The sequence below is a fragment of the Amphiura filiformis genome, chromosome 18 (genome assembly GCF_039555335.1).
Source record: "Amphiura filiformis chromosome 18, Afil_fr2py, whole genome shotgun sequence".
NCBI classification, from domain to species: Eukaryota; Metazoa; Echinodermata; class Ophiuroidea; order Amphilepidida; family Amphiuridae; genus Amphiura; species Amphiura filiformis.
In genome coordinates, this window is record NC_092645.1 from 19364832 (window position 1) to 19382399 (window position 17568).

Below are 17568 nucleotides of genomic sequence, written 5' to 3' on the forward strand. Positions count from 1 at the left end.
ATATGCCCTACATAGTAGGACTACACTGATTTCCCCTAGGCCATCCAATATGACCTACATAGTAGGACTACACTGATTTCCCCCTAGGCCACCCAATATGCCCTACATAGTAGGACTACACTGATTTCCCCCTAGGCCACCCAATATGACCTACATAGTAGGACTACACTGATTTCCCCCTAGGCCATCCAATATGCCCTACATAGTAGGACTACACTGATTTCCCCTAGGCCATCCAATATGCCCTACATAGTAGGACTACACTGATTTCCCCCTAGGCCATCCAATATGCCCTACATAGTAGGACTACACTGATTTCCCCCTAGGCCACCCAATATGCCCTACATAGTAGGACTACACTGATTTCCCCCTAGGCCATCCAATATGCCCTACATAGTAGGACTACACTGATTTCCCCCTAGGCCACCCAATATGCCCTACATAGTAGGACTACAACTGGTTAGTTAGACTATGGTTAAATTCTCATTTACACATCTGCTTTTTCAAGTGATGCCTTTAAGAAATTCAAACTTCAGGTTTTTAGCCCTACGCCTGTATTATTCTCTTAGTCGGCATGTCGCTAGCGCTTGTTGACTTCATCGCATCAGCTGTTTTTGGCTGTCCCATCTTGCACCCTACATTCGTATCACATAGAGGGGATTCTTACTGCTGCACCCAATGGAGGAAATCACAAAACATGACATAAAATAAATAACAGTTTGTGAAAAATTTTCAAACATTTAACTTGTTATCAGAGGAATGAACTTCTCATAATTACGATGAAAAAGGCAAATTAGTATTTTCTATGAGGAGAAAATTGACTGGAACTGAAAGGCCCTGTACAAACCAATAAGGATTTCGAGAGGGTGTCCCATTTGACAAAGGTATGAAATGGGTAAGTGTGATAGATGGAACAACCCTGACCAAGAGAGTCATATGGCTGTGAAACCTGGACCATGAACCTCAAATTATTGAAAGAGCTTGGCAGCTGTTACAGCACAAATGCTCCAAGTAGTGTTCAACATCCATTGGAAATAGTATATCAATATAATTTTAAGTTAGAACTGTAATCAGGTCTTCCCGAAGAATGTTAGATAAATTCTTACCGATATCTTGTGCTCTGGCAGCGTAAGGTCTGCGTAGCTGGGTGACATACTTGAAGGCGTCAAGTCGGATCTCCATCAAGTTATTTATAAGTGCAAAGAATGGAGCCAGAGGGAAGGCAGCGACAAAGATGGTAGTGAAACCAAACTGGACAGCTGAAATAACAACAAAAAAAGAAGAAAATTCTGAGTTTGTATAAATTTGCTGAAATTCTAACAAAGATATCCTGTCAATGAAAGTGCTGGATTTGCAAATTGCTTCATTCCAGAGTAGTTGCGAGCGTTCAAACACAAAGCAAATTGTCAAAGTAACGCCAAAATAATGAGGTAAAATGAACGAAAACCCACTTAATCTCTTGGCCATTTAACTGATAATTGGTCTATTATCAATCAATCAATCAATCCCTGAAACTTATATAGCGCCTAAAACCAAGAAAACTTGCACAAAGGCGCTGGACACATACAAAGATCAGTCATATGCAAACAAATGGAAAATACATACATGATATCAATTCAAAATATACACAATTACAAAGAAAGTTAATGCTTATACGCAATTCCAAACAGGTGATGCTTAACCAGTTTCTTAAAAATGACAATGGATTCTGCATTTCTGATGTGTTTGGGCAGTTTGTTCCAGATGCGGGGTTCATAGCAGGAGAAAGACCTGTCCGCGAATGTTGAATGTTGAGTTCTTTGTTCAATGAATAGTGGTGTTGATGATGTTGTGGAGCGAAGGCGTCTGCGACCAGTTTGTTCATGAAGCATATCAGAAATATAACCCGGAGTTTGTTTTTGAGAAGATTTGTAAACAAGGACCAGGATTTTAAAATCAACTCGTTGCTTAATGGGTAACCAGTGCATGTCAATGAGATCATTTGTGATCGAGTCATATTTGCGTTTCCTGGTGATTAATCGTGCAGCAGTATGCTGGATATTGTGAAGACGTTTGAAAAGTGATTCGCTGATGCCGACAAGTAAACTATAAACATAAAAAATTTGGTCAATTAACTGTAAGCTCACTATTAAAACCACTGCTCGTGCACGCATTCTATGTGATCCGATGACGCAATCAGCCTAAGTCATATACTCCGGGAATCACTGGCCGGGCCAGCGTAACCCCCATGGCTGGAGGCTGGTGATCTTCTCATGGCATGTGAGGGGTCTGTGGTTTGAATCCCAGAGGTACCAAGTGACTTCTTTGTTCATCTACTCTCCTTTTTCAATTCTTCTTTCCCTTCCGATAGCAAAAACCCCCTGGGCACGGTTAGGGTCAAGTGTAAGTTGGGACATGTCAAACCAGGTTTGAAAAATATTATCCAAATCTATTTAAAAAGTTTTAAAAATTTAGTATCAAAGTGTCTCACCCATCTCAAGGTATTCACTGAACAGGCCATTTTTATCACACTCTTGTAAGATGAGATCTTCCTCCCACTGCTCTAGTTCTTTTCCTTTTTTATCTTCGCCTTGAGATCTGGCACGCCAATAGTTGAGAACAATTCTAAATGACAAGGTAGAAAATTAAAGAAATGAATATCAATGTCTCCCGGTTATAAAGGTAACATCACCACTAATGGATGATGAGAAGGATGGTGATGGTAGTGAGGTAGTCTACTTTAGTAGACCATTTTAATTTATCATCGCTCTAATGTTCTAATCTTCAACCTTAGTGGCTCACTCCGAAAACCTTGCACACAAAGATATGGTAGGTCACAAAGCAGTTCTCTGGGCAGAGCAGTCACTAGGAATGTGTTGTGTTTTATGTATGGAATAGTATGAATTGTTTATCAAAAAGGGAATGCCAAGCAGTCTAGTAGTGAGGCTGCTGGGGGTGATGAGGTTCCTGTGGTGGATAGGGGTGTGATTTTCGGGTAATTTTGTGCCGGGGCACCCGGCGCATTTTTCGGGCAGGTAACCGGGTACCCGAAATTGCAAAAAAAATATCATTGATAGAGTATTACATAAATACAAAATATCAATTTTCTTATTAAAAACACAAAACATCGTGCAAAATTCAATTTTTTTAAGGTCAACCATGACTGATCCTAGTATTTAGGTCTAGGTCCAGGGACACTACAAAACCGAAAAAAATAATAAATAACTTAAAATTTAATTTTGTGTACCCGGGCAGGGAATTTCCTGCCCGGGTAATAGGATTCTCGGGCGGGACTCGAATTCCCGGGACTCACTCACACCCTTATGGGTGGATATTGCAAAATGTGTCAAATATGCAGGATCTTGGGTTTATAGACTTACGGTACACAGATTTCCATGAAGTTGTTGAAGAATTGTTTGCCACACATGACAATAGCGATGTTGATGAATAACTCCTGTAGGCAACCAGCTGGGTCACACTGGAGATGGAATAAAAAACCGCTCATATGTAGTTCCACAAATCTGATACAGTCCAATCTCCATTATCTGGACCTCTTTTATACAGATCTCTTCATACGAAAACATAGTTTTAATGATTTGACACCTTAATTTGTTATGCTCCAAGGCATATTAAGGACATATTTATGTTGCATACATTCAAAGCAGAAAGAAAGAAAGGCAGAAAGAAAGGCAGAAAGAAAGAAAGGCAGAAAGAAAGGCAGAAAGAAAGGAAGAAAGGAAGAAAGAAAGAAAGGCAGAAAGAAAGGCAGAAAGAAAGAAAGAAAGGCAGAAAGAAAGGCAGAAAGGAAGAAAGAAAGAAAGAAAGAAAGAAAGAAAGAAAGAAAGAAAGAAAGAAAGAAAGAAAGAAAGAAAGAAAGAAAGAAAGAAAGAAAGAAAGAAAGAAAGAAAGAAAGAAAGAAAGATAGAAAGAAAGAAAGAAAGAAAAGAAAGAAAGAAAGAAAGAAAGAAAGAAAGAAAGAAAGAAAGAAAGAAAGAAAGAAAGAAAGAAAGAAAAGAAACTGAAAAAGTTTTAAAGGAAGAACAGAGTTTGAAAGGAAGAAGAACATTTAAAAGTTTGAAATTTCAACAAATCAAGTTAAACACAGATGGGGCTGAGGTCTCCCAAATAAACTGAGCTCAAAAAGAAATAAGAAACTTATAATTTTTCACAAGGTCATATCTTGAAATCCTGTCCATCTCTTAACACATGTCAGTAACCAAGCAGTTATCCAACTGACACAACAGCAAAATGCACTGACATGGGACTGCTTCCTGGACCACATTCACAGCCCAGCCCTGTTACATGAAAAAAGTGTATGAAAAGCAGAAAGCAGCACCGTTTTATCATCTGTGCAAGGATCTTGTGTGCATTCTCACAGATTTTTTGTCCTGGGTGCCAAATGTTGGGCTGTGAAAGTGAAGGAAGTCCAGGAAGCTGTCCCATGACAGTGCATTTTGCTGTTGTGTCAGTTGGACAACTACTTGGTTACTGACATGTGTTTTGAGTAGAGTATTAAGGTAATCCTGTGTGTAATTTTGGTTCATTTTGATTGACAGTATTTTATCTCACGGAAAAACAGTGGCATGATCGACGGGAATTATATAAATAAACATTCATTTTCACCAGGTTCGCTGTCGCAAATAATAAAGGAGAGTATTTTATCTGCTTCCCAAAATCAGGAAGACCAGTAGTATCTACGTGTAATTACCCCATGCACTGAACTGATATCAAGTTATCTTGATAGTGTTCTCACTCCGATCATCGAGTCTCTGCCATCGTATGTGAAAGATACCAATGATGCACTGCGTATTTTCGATCATTTCAAATTTTCTGGACCTAACCGACTTCTGTTTACTATGGATGTTAAATCGCTTTACACGGTCATACCCATCGATGAGGCTCTAGTTGCTCTTAAATACTTACCCCATCCAACAACAGACCCAGCACAACTACACTGATTAGGCTTGCTGAACTAGTTCTCAAACTTTCGTCATTTGAGTTTTTAAAACAACAAGCACTTCATCCAGAAATCTGGGATCGTCATGGGGGCTAAATTAGGCCTCAGCATGGCTTGCATCTTCATGGGTTATATAGAGGATCAAATCTTCTCCCAGTATACCGGTATCAAACCAGATCTCTACCGCCGCTACATAGATGACATCATCGGATTTTCGTCATGTTCTCGCGATGACCTGGAGAAATTCATCAACTATGTGAAATCATTTCATCCATCCTTAGATTTCACCTTCGAAATCTCCAATATTGAACTCGCTATCGTTCCTCGACATTCAAGTCCTTGTCAACCAAGAAAACAACAAACTCAGAACCAGCGTCTACTACAAACCCACCGATTCCCATAGCTACCTTACCTACTCCTCATCACATCCCTCGGCGTGCAAAAACTCTATCCCTCAATCTCAGCTTCTCCGACTTCGCCGTCTTTGCAGTGAAGATGAAGATTTTGAGAACTGAGCTTCTGAAATGTGCACCTTCTTCCACGAGAGAGACTACCCGGAACACATCACCAAAGATGCTAAGCGTAAGGTTGATAGAATATCTCGTGAAGAAGCTATCAAACCTACACCTGCCACCAACACCGATCGCGTCCCGCTGGTTCTCACATATCACCCAAAATCGTTCAGAAGAATTTCCACTTAATTCGCGCGGATCCAGCTACTCATGCCATCTTCCCATCACCTCCCCTACAAGCATACAGAAAAGACCAAAACCTCAGAGACTCTCTCGTCCACTCCCTAGTCACACCTAAGCATAATAATGCCTCCATGACCGCATGTAAGAGACCGCGATGCAAAACTTGTCAGTTTGTCTATAACACTGCTACAATCAACGGTCAAAGATAACTTTAACATCAAGGGTGACTTCACTAGTGCACCACTAAGGACTGCATATATGCCATTATGTGTCGAAAATGCGCTTCAGTGTACATCGGTGAAACTGGACGAATGATATCAGCTAATTTTCAATTTAGGAACACTTACGCCTTCAGGAATGAACGTTGATTTTCCCGCTTTTCGTCGTTAGGCCCCTCACGTTTTTTTTGTGCTTCCCCGTTCGCGTTTTTTGTGCTTTCCGCTTCGCATTTTTATGCTTCCCGCTGGTGTTTTGGGCTTTTCCGCTCGCGCTTTCGTCCCTCACTCGCACGCGCGTTTTTCAACGTTCATTCCATGTGTATGTTTTGTTTTCACAAGTATTATATCATGGCTATGAAAAAGGCCTATGGCCGAAACCTCGCCCAATTTTATATACTTCACGGTAGTTTCCTACTTTTTACTTTTGTATTCATCATCACACTGCCGACGCAGCTTTTTACCGTTTCTTCATTAGTATTTTAAGATACGACCTTGTGATTCACAAGTTGTAAAAAATCATAAGTTTCTTTTTGAGCTCAGTTTATTTACAAATGTAAATGTCCTCTGGAAACACCAAATCTATTTTGTTTAGTGAACTCCTGTAATGTATGAGCCTTCACTGCCTCCTCAAGTTATTATAATAATATATACACACCTCCTCCTGCCGAAAACCAAACACTTTGCCATAATCAGTTGGAGTACCAGGCAACCTGCGTGTGAAAGAAAAAAAATTGTGGCGATAATAATAATAATAATAATAATAATAACAATAACAATAACAATAACAATAACAATAACAATAACAATAACAATAACAATAACAATGACGATGATGATGATGATGATGATGATGATGATGATGATGATGATGATGATGATGATGATGATGATGATGAAGACTTATAAATGTTGCTATATGAAAACATAAATGCAGAAATTACAAGCAATTACATTTGTAAACATAATAAACCTAGCAAAAAATAGTTGAGTTCAATAATAGACATCATTGTGCAAGAGTATCTTAAAACTTGTTTTGAAGTTTGACAGAGTCGGAGCATATCTTAAGTTCACTGGCAGATTGTTCATAACTTGAATGCAGCAATTCTACCCATATCATTCAATGGCTCTCTTATACATGTATCTTACCCAGGGCTTGTAAAATACTATGTCCTGCAGCCTGCAACAACCAGAATTTTGTCATCATAAGTCAGCTCAAACCACATTACATGTCAGCCCAACATGCGCAACATATTTTTAATACTAGAGGACCCCGCCATCCGCATGGACAAAAGGGCTATACCAGTTGAAATCCATACACTCCTAAAGACATGCCCTTAATCTTTCATGCAGGGAATGTGAATTTTAAATGGGGTTACCTGAATGGGTGAGTCCATTTGGAATCTTCACCCCCTGTGTGAGATATTAAGGTTATATCTACCATAGCGGGTGTATGGATTTCAACTGGAATAGTTCAATATTATTGTAAAAGTGCAAATTAAAATAAGCCAGTTACAGGTAGACTATGTACATAAACATTTTGTTATGTTTTACTTACCTTCCCTTGAAGAAAGCGATATAGAAACTTGATGAGTAGTAATTGACAAATGCAAATAAATACATCTTGAAGGTGAAGCTGTCTTCATAGTCTGTGTCTGTACGATGTAACTCTGAAAATTAATATTCATTATGCAAATTAGATAATTAGCATAGAAGCTTGATGAGTAATATTTGACAAAAGTAAACAAGCACATCCTGAATGTGAATTAGTGTCTTCATAGTCTGTGTCTGTTCTATGAAGCTCTATAATTAAGGGTAGACTAGGTATTTTTGGTTGAAGCAGCCAAACAAAAATTGATCTTCATTATCTAAATCAATATATGTGACCCATCACATCGAAACACGGCAGTTGTCGTCAAAAATTAACTTGTAGGTTTCTTTACCAGACTAAAGGACTGCTTTTAAGCTTTAAAATGACACCTCTTCTATTGATGCCGTATGTTGAATGGTGATTTTATGTGAAAAAAAGGATTCAAATTCCTTATTATTTTCTTTATTTTTCGGGGCACGTTTTCTTTATTATCTTTCAATGTGGGTTTCCGACAACTGCCGTGTTTCGATGTGATGGGTCACATATTAATATTGAAAAATAATACTTTGATGTTTTGCAAAAAGTTCATTCTACAAATCAAAAACTTTGAAAACTTGCTTGAGTTATTGTTGTTATTGAGTTATGTACATTTTACAAAAGTGTTGTTGTTTCAGCCCTCTTTACAAGATAACTCAAGAACCACATGACCTACAAAAGTATACAATTTATGGATTTGTCAAACAAAAATAAATACTCTTAAACATACCAAATTCTGTAAGCTTAGTTGCAATTCTGTTGTACACCTATCAAACAAGAAAGAAAAGGTCACACAATATTGATTACTATCTTTTCATGAGCTTCTATAATTTACAAAAATCATAAAACCACATTTCTGTATAAAGGTGGCATATGAAAGTTTTTTTAAACATTGTTTCATTGTCGTAATAACATAATTTTATGACCTTGGTGTTGGAAAATTTTGGTTGGTTTATACTGGAGATTCAACCATGCAAAGGTAATATGTGGTAAAAAAAAGGTAAAGGAGGCGATCCTGTATATAAACAGTGATCGGCGTGCCCATCTCTCTTTCATTGGCGATTGGGCCAGACTCCTCCATGTAATGTCGCTACAGGGGAATTGCTACACCTCCTCCACAGCGAGTATGTTACCTTTTTACCAGCATTTAAGAATGCCGGTACCCATTTATACACTTGAGTGGAGAGGAGTAATCAAGATAAAGTGCCTTACTCAAGGGCACCACACGATGGCGTCGACGGGCCTCGAGATAGGCCCAAAAGCATATACATGTAAGGTGAATGGGAAGCAAACAGCCATAGAAATGGAAATAACATATCTGCCTAATCTGAATTAGAGTCATTAATACAAGTAGGGGTCATGTCAAATGGTTGAGTCACAAGACTTATGGTCTTGTTCGAGTCATTAGAGTTTTGAGTCAAGTCCAAGTCATCAGAGTCTCCAGTTGAGTTGAGTCATTTGGAATTTGAGACTCGAATCCTAAAGCTTGAGTCCCATTCATCTGGGATTTGAGACTCGAGTCAAGTCACAAGTTCTAAAATGTTAAGTTGAGTCCGAGTCGAGTCGAGTCATTCTAGTCGAGTCGTTTGAAGTCTGATTATTCATTGGATACAACTTACTTGTTGCAGGATCATAATGATCAGCAAGCTTATAAGTGAAGCCGTGATGGAAGTGAAGAGTGATGCCTGGGAGCTGACAAAGTCATCTGACATGGTGGAAAAGGCCACATTGACTGCTATACGATAGATGATGATACCAAGCACTGCTGCAATCACAAGCGCAATCTGAAAGGATACATAAAACTTAATTAAATAAAGATTGCTGATCACCAGGGGGCTGGTCGGTGCCGGTCGGGGGTAACCGGCACGGACCGGCGCCGACCGACACTAAAAAAAATATAAAAAAATCTTTTTTTTTTTTTTTTTAAATAATTTTTTTTAAATTTTTCCCACACATGTTTTATTTATCATAAAAAGAGTAAAAAACAAAAAATTTTCATGACATTACAGCTAAACAATTCTACTAATTGTTTTTAATCATTTATGATTGGTTTTTAGTCTAGAAAATTCAAATTTTCCATACAAAACTACCCGTTTTCATATTAAACACTGTAGTAAGTAATGTGGATGTCTTCACAATCTATAAGTTACTGTAAAATTTTAATTACTTATCCTATCATAGTCAACATATAGATTTTCTGAAGGGAAATTTGATGAGGAATCTAAATATGGACTTAGTTTTCTGTGTGTGTTAGGGGCAAAATGTTTCAGTTCAAAATATGTTGAATAGTAAACAATTCTAACATTCTTTGGGACACCCTGTATTCCGAGTTTACCAAACAGCCGTGATTTTAGTTTCTTCCTAAGTCAGTAGGCTCCCCCTATCCTCTAACCAAATGAATGTTGTTTACTTCCAGTTTATTACTGCAAGTTGGTAATAAGCAATGCATTAAGTAACCCATTTTTTATCTGAATCTTTTTTATTCCACCCTGTATAACTTGAAAGTAACCCTGTATAATGAGTTGAAATATGTGAATTTGAATTGCTTATGCCTTCAGCTTTCCAAAAATGTATACTTTTGCTAGTTTAGGGTTGATACTTGTGGAAATAATCTAATTTGGTTGGTGTAAAAAATCATAATATTTGTGATGTTACGATAAGGGTCGCAAGTTCAGGACACATGATGGCCATATTGTTTTAATGGTAGGCCTCAATGTAAGATGGAAACAGAATATGAAAAGATCCGACACGCCCCTTTAATATTGTATGTGACATATACCGATGCGCCACTTTAATATTGTATGTGACATATACTTCAAATATTCAGAGTTTATAACAAACAATTTTGCTATTTAAAAGAGCTTACCATGAAAGTTATGGTGAGTATAGCTGACATTATGCGAGGAAATCTCCAGAGCAATGATATATAGGCCTCTTGTTCCTGCAAAATGAAAAGTTAGAGAGAAGTCTCGGTAAAAATATACATTGGATTATTCCAGTTGAAATCTATACACCCCCTATGGATGACCTGACCTTAATCTCCCACACAGGGAGTGCAGATTCCAAATGGAATCATCCATCAGGTAACTCTATTTGAAATTCACACTCCCTGTGTGGAAAAGGTGATGTTGTCCATAGGGGTGTATCGATTTCAAATGGAACAGCCCACTGTAAAATCTTGCAACACTCAATAAGGCAAAAAAAAAGATTGTTTGCTTGTCCTCCACAACTTTTTCAGAATTGGATCTGTCGGTCGGGATTTAAAAAAAAAATTTAAAGGTCATAGTCAAAAAATGACTATATGCCTTTAATTAGCTCAATAATAGTTGTAATAGCAAATAGTTGTAAATTGGGATATTTCTCTACTGTATACCACTTCATTCATGTTTTTAAAACAGTTTAGAAGTGTGTAGAAACTTGAAAAGAAACTTTTCAGCATGTCAAAACTGTTGAAAGAAGAAAAAAACTTTTTCTGGAATTTCCAAAAATTAGGGTTGGTATTCATTTGTACAGTAAAACAAACAAACCTTTTTTTCCAGATTTTCCAGATTAGGGTCGGTCGGTGGAGGACAAGCAAACAATCTTTTTTTTGCCTAATAGGGATGGAGGTCCAATATAGGTTTGGTTGCAACTGAATTTCAACTGTTTGTGACACAAGCAAAACCTCACATTGGGTTTGGTAGCTTGGGGTAGTGCTGAGACTGTATGACTGCTTATATTCAAAATAAGCATATTATGAATTTCAACAACTCTTCCTTTGTACAGGATCCAAACATTGTTAATCTGTTATGAATCCACACTTTTCCAGTAGCGTATAGTTATAAGCGAACACAAGTTAACGGAAGCGTGCATACCCGTTAAGCATGAGCGTGTAATATTTGTCATGCCAGAAACTTGTGTGTTTAGATTTTGAATTCAGTCGGAGGTAGCGGCTAAAAATAGCCAGTTTTAGTCTGTAGTTTTATTACTGATATCAAGAAAGCAATCACCTTCTTAAAAGGGCATTTCGTGATCCGAAGCCTCATCCCCCCACTTTTCTCAAAAAAAGTTAAGATTTTTATGCCACAACCTCTGGCTACATGTTTATGTACCAAAAATAAATAGATTAATTTGTTAACGCGGCTGTGTACTCTAGCCATTGTTTCTTTCTCAAAATTGAGTTTTTATGATATGTTTGTACCTTGTTATGTTTTTATAAATACAAGGAATGAAAATCCAGATTTGTAAACTCCAACTGCAATATTTTAAGGATTTTATTTCACTATTCCACTCGTGTTTGAAATTGAAAAGGAAAGAAAATCTTTGTTGTACCAGCAAGGTACACGCACGCACCAACTCATCGCGTTGCGTGTCGCGCAATTTGTTAACGCACAAATACTGCGACGCTTATCTGCATGCGTGCCGCATCTTATGGAAACACCACGGAAGCACTGATTTCACAAAAACCTAGTGGTCAAATGGCTCCGTTTTAGCTGATAAAATGTGGGTTTTTTCAAGTTCTTTCCCCAATTTAAATATCAAGTTATGAATGGATTTCGCTCAAACTTCTCAAGGGGCTGTGGATTTACCCGATGTTCACTTAATATAAGTTACAAAAACGAAAACTGTCGATTCTCCTGTGAGATTCGATGAAAGTGCAAAATGTGACCACTTTAAACTTCAACGCCATTATTTCAATGTTCATTTTCTCGGTAAAATGACGATTTAGGTACACGATAACTCAATAAATACAGCATCTATAGGTAAGCAAATATGATCATCGTAAAAAGCATGATCGACTCAAGAAACGGTTTTCTCATTTTTTATATTTTGGTCTATTTCCGATTTTGGGCATCATTTTGTGCAAATAGGCGTTTTTGAATTTTAAAAAGTTCATTTTGATGCCTTATATATGGTCAATATCTCAAAAAATAAGGCCAATATCAAAACAATAAAAAAAACGTTTTTGGAATGGAGCCTCAAGATTGAGCTAAAAACAAAATAAAATATTTTGGAAAGAGTGTTTTTTTGTAATGATGTACCTAACAAATTTTGCCAAAAACTCACTTTTTAGTGATTTTCTTAAAAACTGTTGTTTTTACCCCAACCCTGTATTTATATTAAGATTTATTGATGTCTTGCCTTCATAAAAATGTATACTTTTATATGTTTCGCGCGAATAATTACAAAGTTATTGCACTTTTACTACATGCATGTCTGAGAGTACACAGCCACCTTAAGCAAAAATATCGTCAAATTTGAATTTCGTTCTGGTATACCAGAACGAAATTACAACAGTGGTCTATGGAGCATTGTAATACACATAATCATGCATAACTCGCAAACGCAAAATCGGAATCAACCGAAATTTTGGGAATAAGCTTTTTTCGTGGATATCTACTGAAATATGTGGATGCTTGTGGATGCTAGGATCACAAAATCCTCCTTTAAGGTTGAGTGGCAATGACTATTACTGATCATGAAATAATCATTAGAATTTAGAGGATCTTTATGTTTAGCTTGTTTCTGTTGTTGAAAGGGATTCAATCATGTTTCACTGTTGTTCAGCACTGTTTAACAACTCGCGTCTGGTGCGTCGGCATAGTTTATTTTACTCGGGCAGTTAAAGCTCCCCATGTGAAGTAAACCACGCAGCTGACATGGACGTATTGTTGTTCAATGGTGATGAACAACATTGAATCCCTAAATTATGCATGCCTTTGCAGATTTAATCCCGAATATAGGAACTACCGGTCAAACTATCAACCTCTAAGATACATTTTGATTGACTGCAAAGAGGACCATATTATGTATTGAGCCAATCAGAGATAACAGGATTAAGCTTAAAAGAGCTTGATCTATATTGATTGCTTACTCAGATGATTACATCATGTAATTAACCAATCAGATGGTCTATAAAAAAGACACTAGTGCCTGGCCCATACACCGGATATTCCCTCTAGATCTGCTTGTGCAGCTGTTTACAAGCCTGCATGCTATATATCCTGTTGCATACATACACTACCTGATTCCTATTGCGGCCACCTGTATAGGTATGAAGTCAGCTGAGCTGTGCAGTGCCAGGGGAGTACCAGTGTAGTACCTGTGCAGTACCACTGCTGATGGGTCCTGTGCAGTAGCAGCAATGGTACTGTGTTGGCACTCTGTGTGAACCAGTCAGGTACCTTTGCAACGGTGTACCAGTGAAGGCAACCACAATTGGAATCTTGTAGTGTACCATGCATCAACACTATTCTTGAGGAATCGGCATGAGATTATTATTTGCGACGGCGAATGTGGTGAAAAATTATCTTTATTATATAATTCCTGTCGATCATGCCACTGTTTTTCCATGTACTATTCTTGACTATGCCTACACACATAGCCTGAATGACCCTTACCTTGCTAACCGGATTCTCGTGTTTGCTACCTCCAGCCTGTTTTATGTACGCAGGGCGAATATTTTCCTGCAAATAAACACAAAAGAGCATAAAAATATTATGGCATTATACTATGAAACTATGATATATTGAGCCTTTGTTTCTGACAACCTAATCACAAGTTTGGTAAAATATATATGCACAAAAAAGATGAGACTTAAAATAATGGTTTGAGTGAGAATATGGCAAACTATTTCAAGGTTTGGTGATAGGTTATAGAGTATGTCAATATTATGAAAAATTTATAAATTCTTTGAAGTACACCCATTTGTTTATAGTGCAGTCTTCTTATGGCAATATCCATGTTTAGAAAGATATTTATTCATATAGTTATTGTTACCGAAATTACCGGCCCTTATAATGAAAGACGGAGATAAAAAGACTAGTTCGCATCTGAAATTCTGACAACAAGACAGAAATTGCCGTACTGCGCAGGTCAGCAACCAATGACGGCATGCTTTTGCCCTGACGTCAGACGTGAATTAAGTCTTTTTATCTCTGTCTTTCATTATAGCAGTATATAGTGTAGATTATTTCACAGAGTTTCCAACAGAATTATATCACCATTTGAGTTCCAAAAAGTTGCATGTGCAATGGCTGTCTCGTGTAAGATTTTGAAAATGCTTTTGTAGAGAAATCCAAAAACTTATTTATTCGTCAAGTCATTATTGCTCCTATACTATGATCAGCTCGTAATAGGCAAGAATTATTAGTTTTTTGTTACTGCGTGAATCAATCAAGTCCCAACTAACACCCGCATAAATTCAAAAAAGCGTGCGTCCGTCACGCAATACTCAGATACTCGAATACCCACTACTCAGATGAAACCTTAACATGCTACAAATTCGAAGAGACAAAGGCAGCTATTACACACATGACTTATCGTCTTATTTCTGATTCCTATCATCAGAGATGCCACTCAGTTTCACTCAAAAAAACCTCATTAGGCGGAGGCCCGGTGTTTAACGTTAGCTTTGGCCAATGCTCTCTTGAGAAACTTTGATGCATGCCTGTAATTGACTGCTGACAGGCAAAGCATGTAGAGTATAAACAATTAATTCTAGACCCTGGACCCTGCCCGGGTTCCTGCACTGTGACATGAAACACGTGGTACACAGATTAAGTTTCAACATGTGGTGTCACCGATCAAACTGCAGTGTGCACCACCATGCATAGACTGTGTGTGTATGTGCAATATGATATCTGTGATCAAACCAGGCAAGCTATGTCCAAGGTTGTGCGCATGCACAACAGATGACCCCCAAATTTCCTCCGATGGAATATTCCTACAACGCATGATTTGTTTACCCACAGAGATGTACCTATACACGTGATACATCCACTGTGAATAAAATTCCGTGAACTTGAAAGAAACTTGAAACTTCATTATTCTAGGCTATAATTTATAGGCCCTGCAGTAGGCCTATATCAAATGCGTATGAGCCTTAATAATAGCGTATTTTTTGTTTTCTGTTTTAAAAAAAAGGCACGAGGTAGCTTTAAATAATTATTAATTACTTTTTTTTTTACTTTGAAGCGTATCAAATTTATTATTATATTGCAATTATGGTTGATTTTATACATTGATAATAATGCAGATGGGGTTCTTTGTTTGTTCAGCATCATAGTTAATTTAGGATGATCAAATTTATATCAGTAGCAAATCAATGTAATTAAAATGTCATTTAATAGAGAAAATATCAAATAGGCCTTATTAAATATTTTGCAATTCTCAATTTTGGATGCGGCAGTAAACTCAAAACCAATATTGTGAAGGGCCTTAAGATTTTGTTCTAAAATCCGAGACCACGCCCTTTCATTTGCTCCAGGCCTATGCAACCATTGCAACTTTGCCGGTGCTAAGTGTCGTATTCATGTCCCTTCATGGTAATAGAAAGGGGAGCGAGAAAGGGATGCGGAGTTAACCGATAGTTGTACCTGTACAGCAAAGGGACCAACTTGATGAATTGAACAATATGTCACCAGAACGATATTATAAAGGGGAACGGGTTCGTGCTAGACCTATTATAGCTTAACTATGAACTAGATTTTCCATTTTAAAATTTAACCGTGTCAGTTTAATTTGATGCAGGCCCGGGGATGCAGGCCTATGTGCCTTACATTTCCCTGTATGTTAATACCATAATAAATTTGGACTTAACATACAACGGGGAGCGAGAAAGGAATGCGACTTTAAATTTGTGTCTTTAGTGAAAATTAAGGTACAGAAGAAACTACAGTTCACAGAAAGTGGTGCGAGAAAGGGTGCGAGCTGTCGATTTATGAACATCATGACCGAACTAGAATTCCGCAGTAAAATCCGAGACCACACCCTTTTATTTGCTCCAGGCCTATGCAACCATTGCAACTTTTCCGGTGCTATGTGTCGTATTCATGTCCCTTCATTATATAGAAAGGGGAGCGAGAAAGGGATGCGGACTTACCCGATAGTTGTAGCTGTACAGAAAAGGGACTCCTTGATGAATTGAACAAGATGTCACCAGAACCATATTAGAAAGGGGGGGGGTTCGTGCTAGACCTACCATAGCTTAACTATAGATACGATACTATAGCTCGCACCCTTTCTGTTTTTCAGTACAGTAAAAATTATGGGTGACTTTTCTTTACAGCTACAAAGACACACATTTAAAGTCGCATCCCTTTCTCGCTCCCCTTTGTATATTAAGTTCATATCCTTTCTATTATGATATTAAATACAGGAAAATGAAAGGCACATAGGCCTACATCAAATTAAACGGAAATGGTTAATTTTAACATGGAAAATCTAGTTCATAGTTAAGCTATGATAGGGCTAGCACGAACCGCTCCGCTTTCTTAAATGGTTCTGGTGACATCTTGTTCAATTCATCAAGGAGTCCCTTTTACTGTACAGCTACAATAACTATCGGTTAAGTCCGCATCCCTTTCTCGCCCCCTTTCTATTACCATAAAGGGACATGAATTAATATGACACTTAGCACCGAAAAGTTCCCATGGTTGCATATAGGCCTGGAGCAAATGAAAGGGTGTGGTCTCGATTTTACCGCCGAATTCTAGTTCGGTCATGATACGATAGCTCGCACCCTTTTCTCGCACCACTTTCTGTTAACTGCAGTTTCTTCTGTACATCAATTTTCACTACAGCTACAAAGACACAAATTTAAAGTCGCATCCCTTTCTCGCTTCCATCCATTTGTATATATTTATTAAGACAAATCCTATAACATAGAAATTTTTGTTCATAGTTAGATGCTCTAACTTTGATAGGACTAGCACGATCCCGCTCCCCTTTCTGGTATTGTTGTAATAATAACTTGTTCAATTCATTGGTGCCCATTCTGTACAGCTACAACTATCGGCTAAAATAAAGTTCGCATCCCTTTCTCGCTCCCCTTTCTATTACCATGAATACGACACTTAGCAGCGGATAATGTGCATAAGGCCTGCAACAATAAAAGGGTGCGGTCTCGGATTTTTATGCCGAATTTTTTAGATCGGTCATGATGTTCATAGACGTGATAGATATGATACTATTATAGCTTGCACCCCTTTCTCGCACCACTTTCTGTTACTAAGCTGCAGTTTTTTCAGTACAAATTATGGGTGACTTTTCATTATAGCTACAAAGACACAAATTTAAAGTCGCATCCCCTTTTCGCTCCCCTTTGTATATTAA

At 37.8% G+C, this 17568-nt stretch overlaps 1 protein-coding gene across 1 annotated transcript in view; it reads right to left on the reverse strand.

Moving 5' to 3' along the window:
* The window catches only part of LOC140139013 (anoctamin-4-like), an 89392-nt gene that overhangs the window by 17627 nt on the left and 54197 nt on the right, over positions 1-17568 (reverse strand). Inside the window, exons 14-22 of the mRNA XM_072160795.1 lie at positions 13854-13919; positions 10340-10414; positions 9093-9257; positions 8204-8240; positions 7405-7516; positions 6505-6559; positions 3360-3457; positions 2471-2604; positions 1107-1259 (exon numbers count right to left, since the gene is read on the reverse strand). Coding sequence (XP_072016896.1) covers positions 1107-1259; positions 2471-2604; positions 3360-3457; positions 6505-6559; positions 7405-7516; positions 8204-8240; positions 9093-9257; positions 10340-10414; positions 13854-13919 — 895 coding nt within the window. The remainder of the gene's footprint in view (positions 1-1106; positions 1260-2470; positions 2605-3359; positions 3458-6504; positions 6560-7404; positions 7517-8203; positions 8241-9092; positions 9258-10339; positions 10415-13853; positions 13920-17568) is intronic.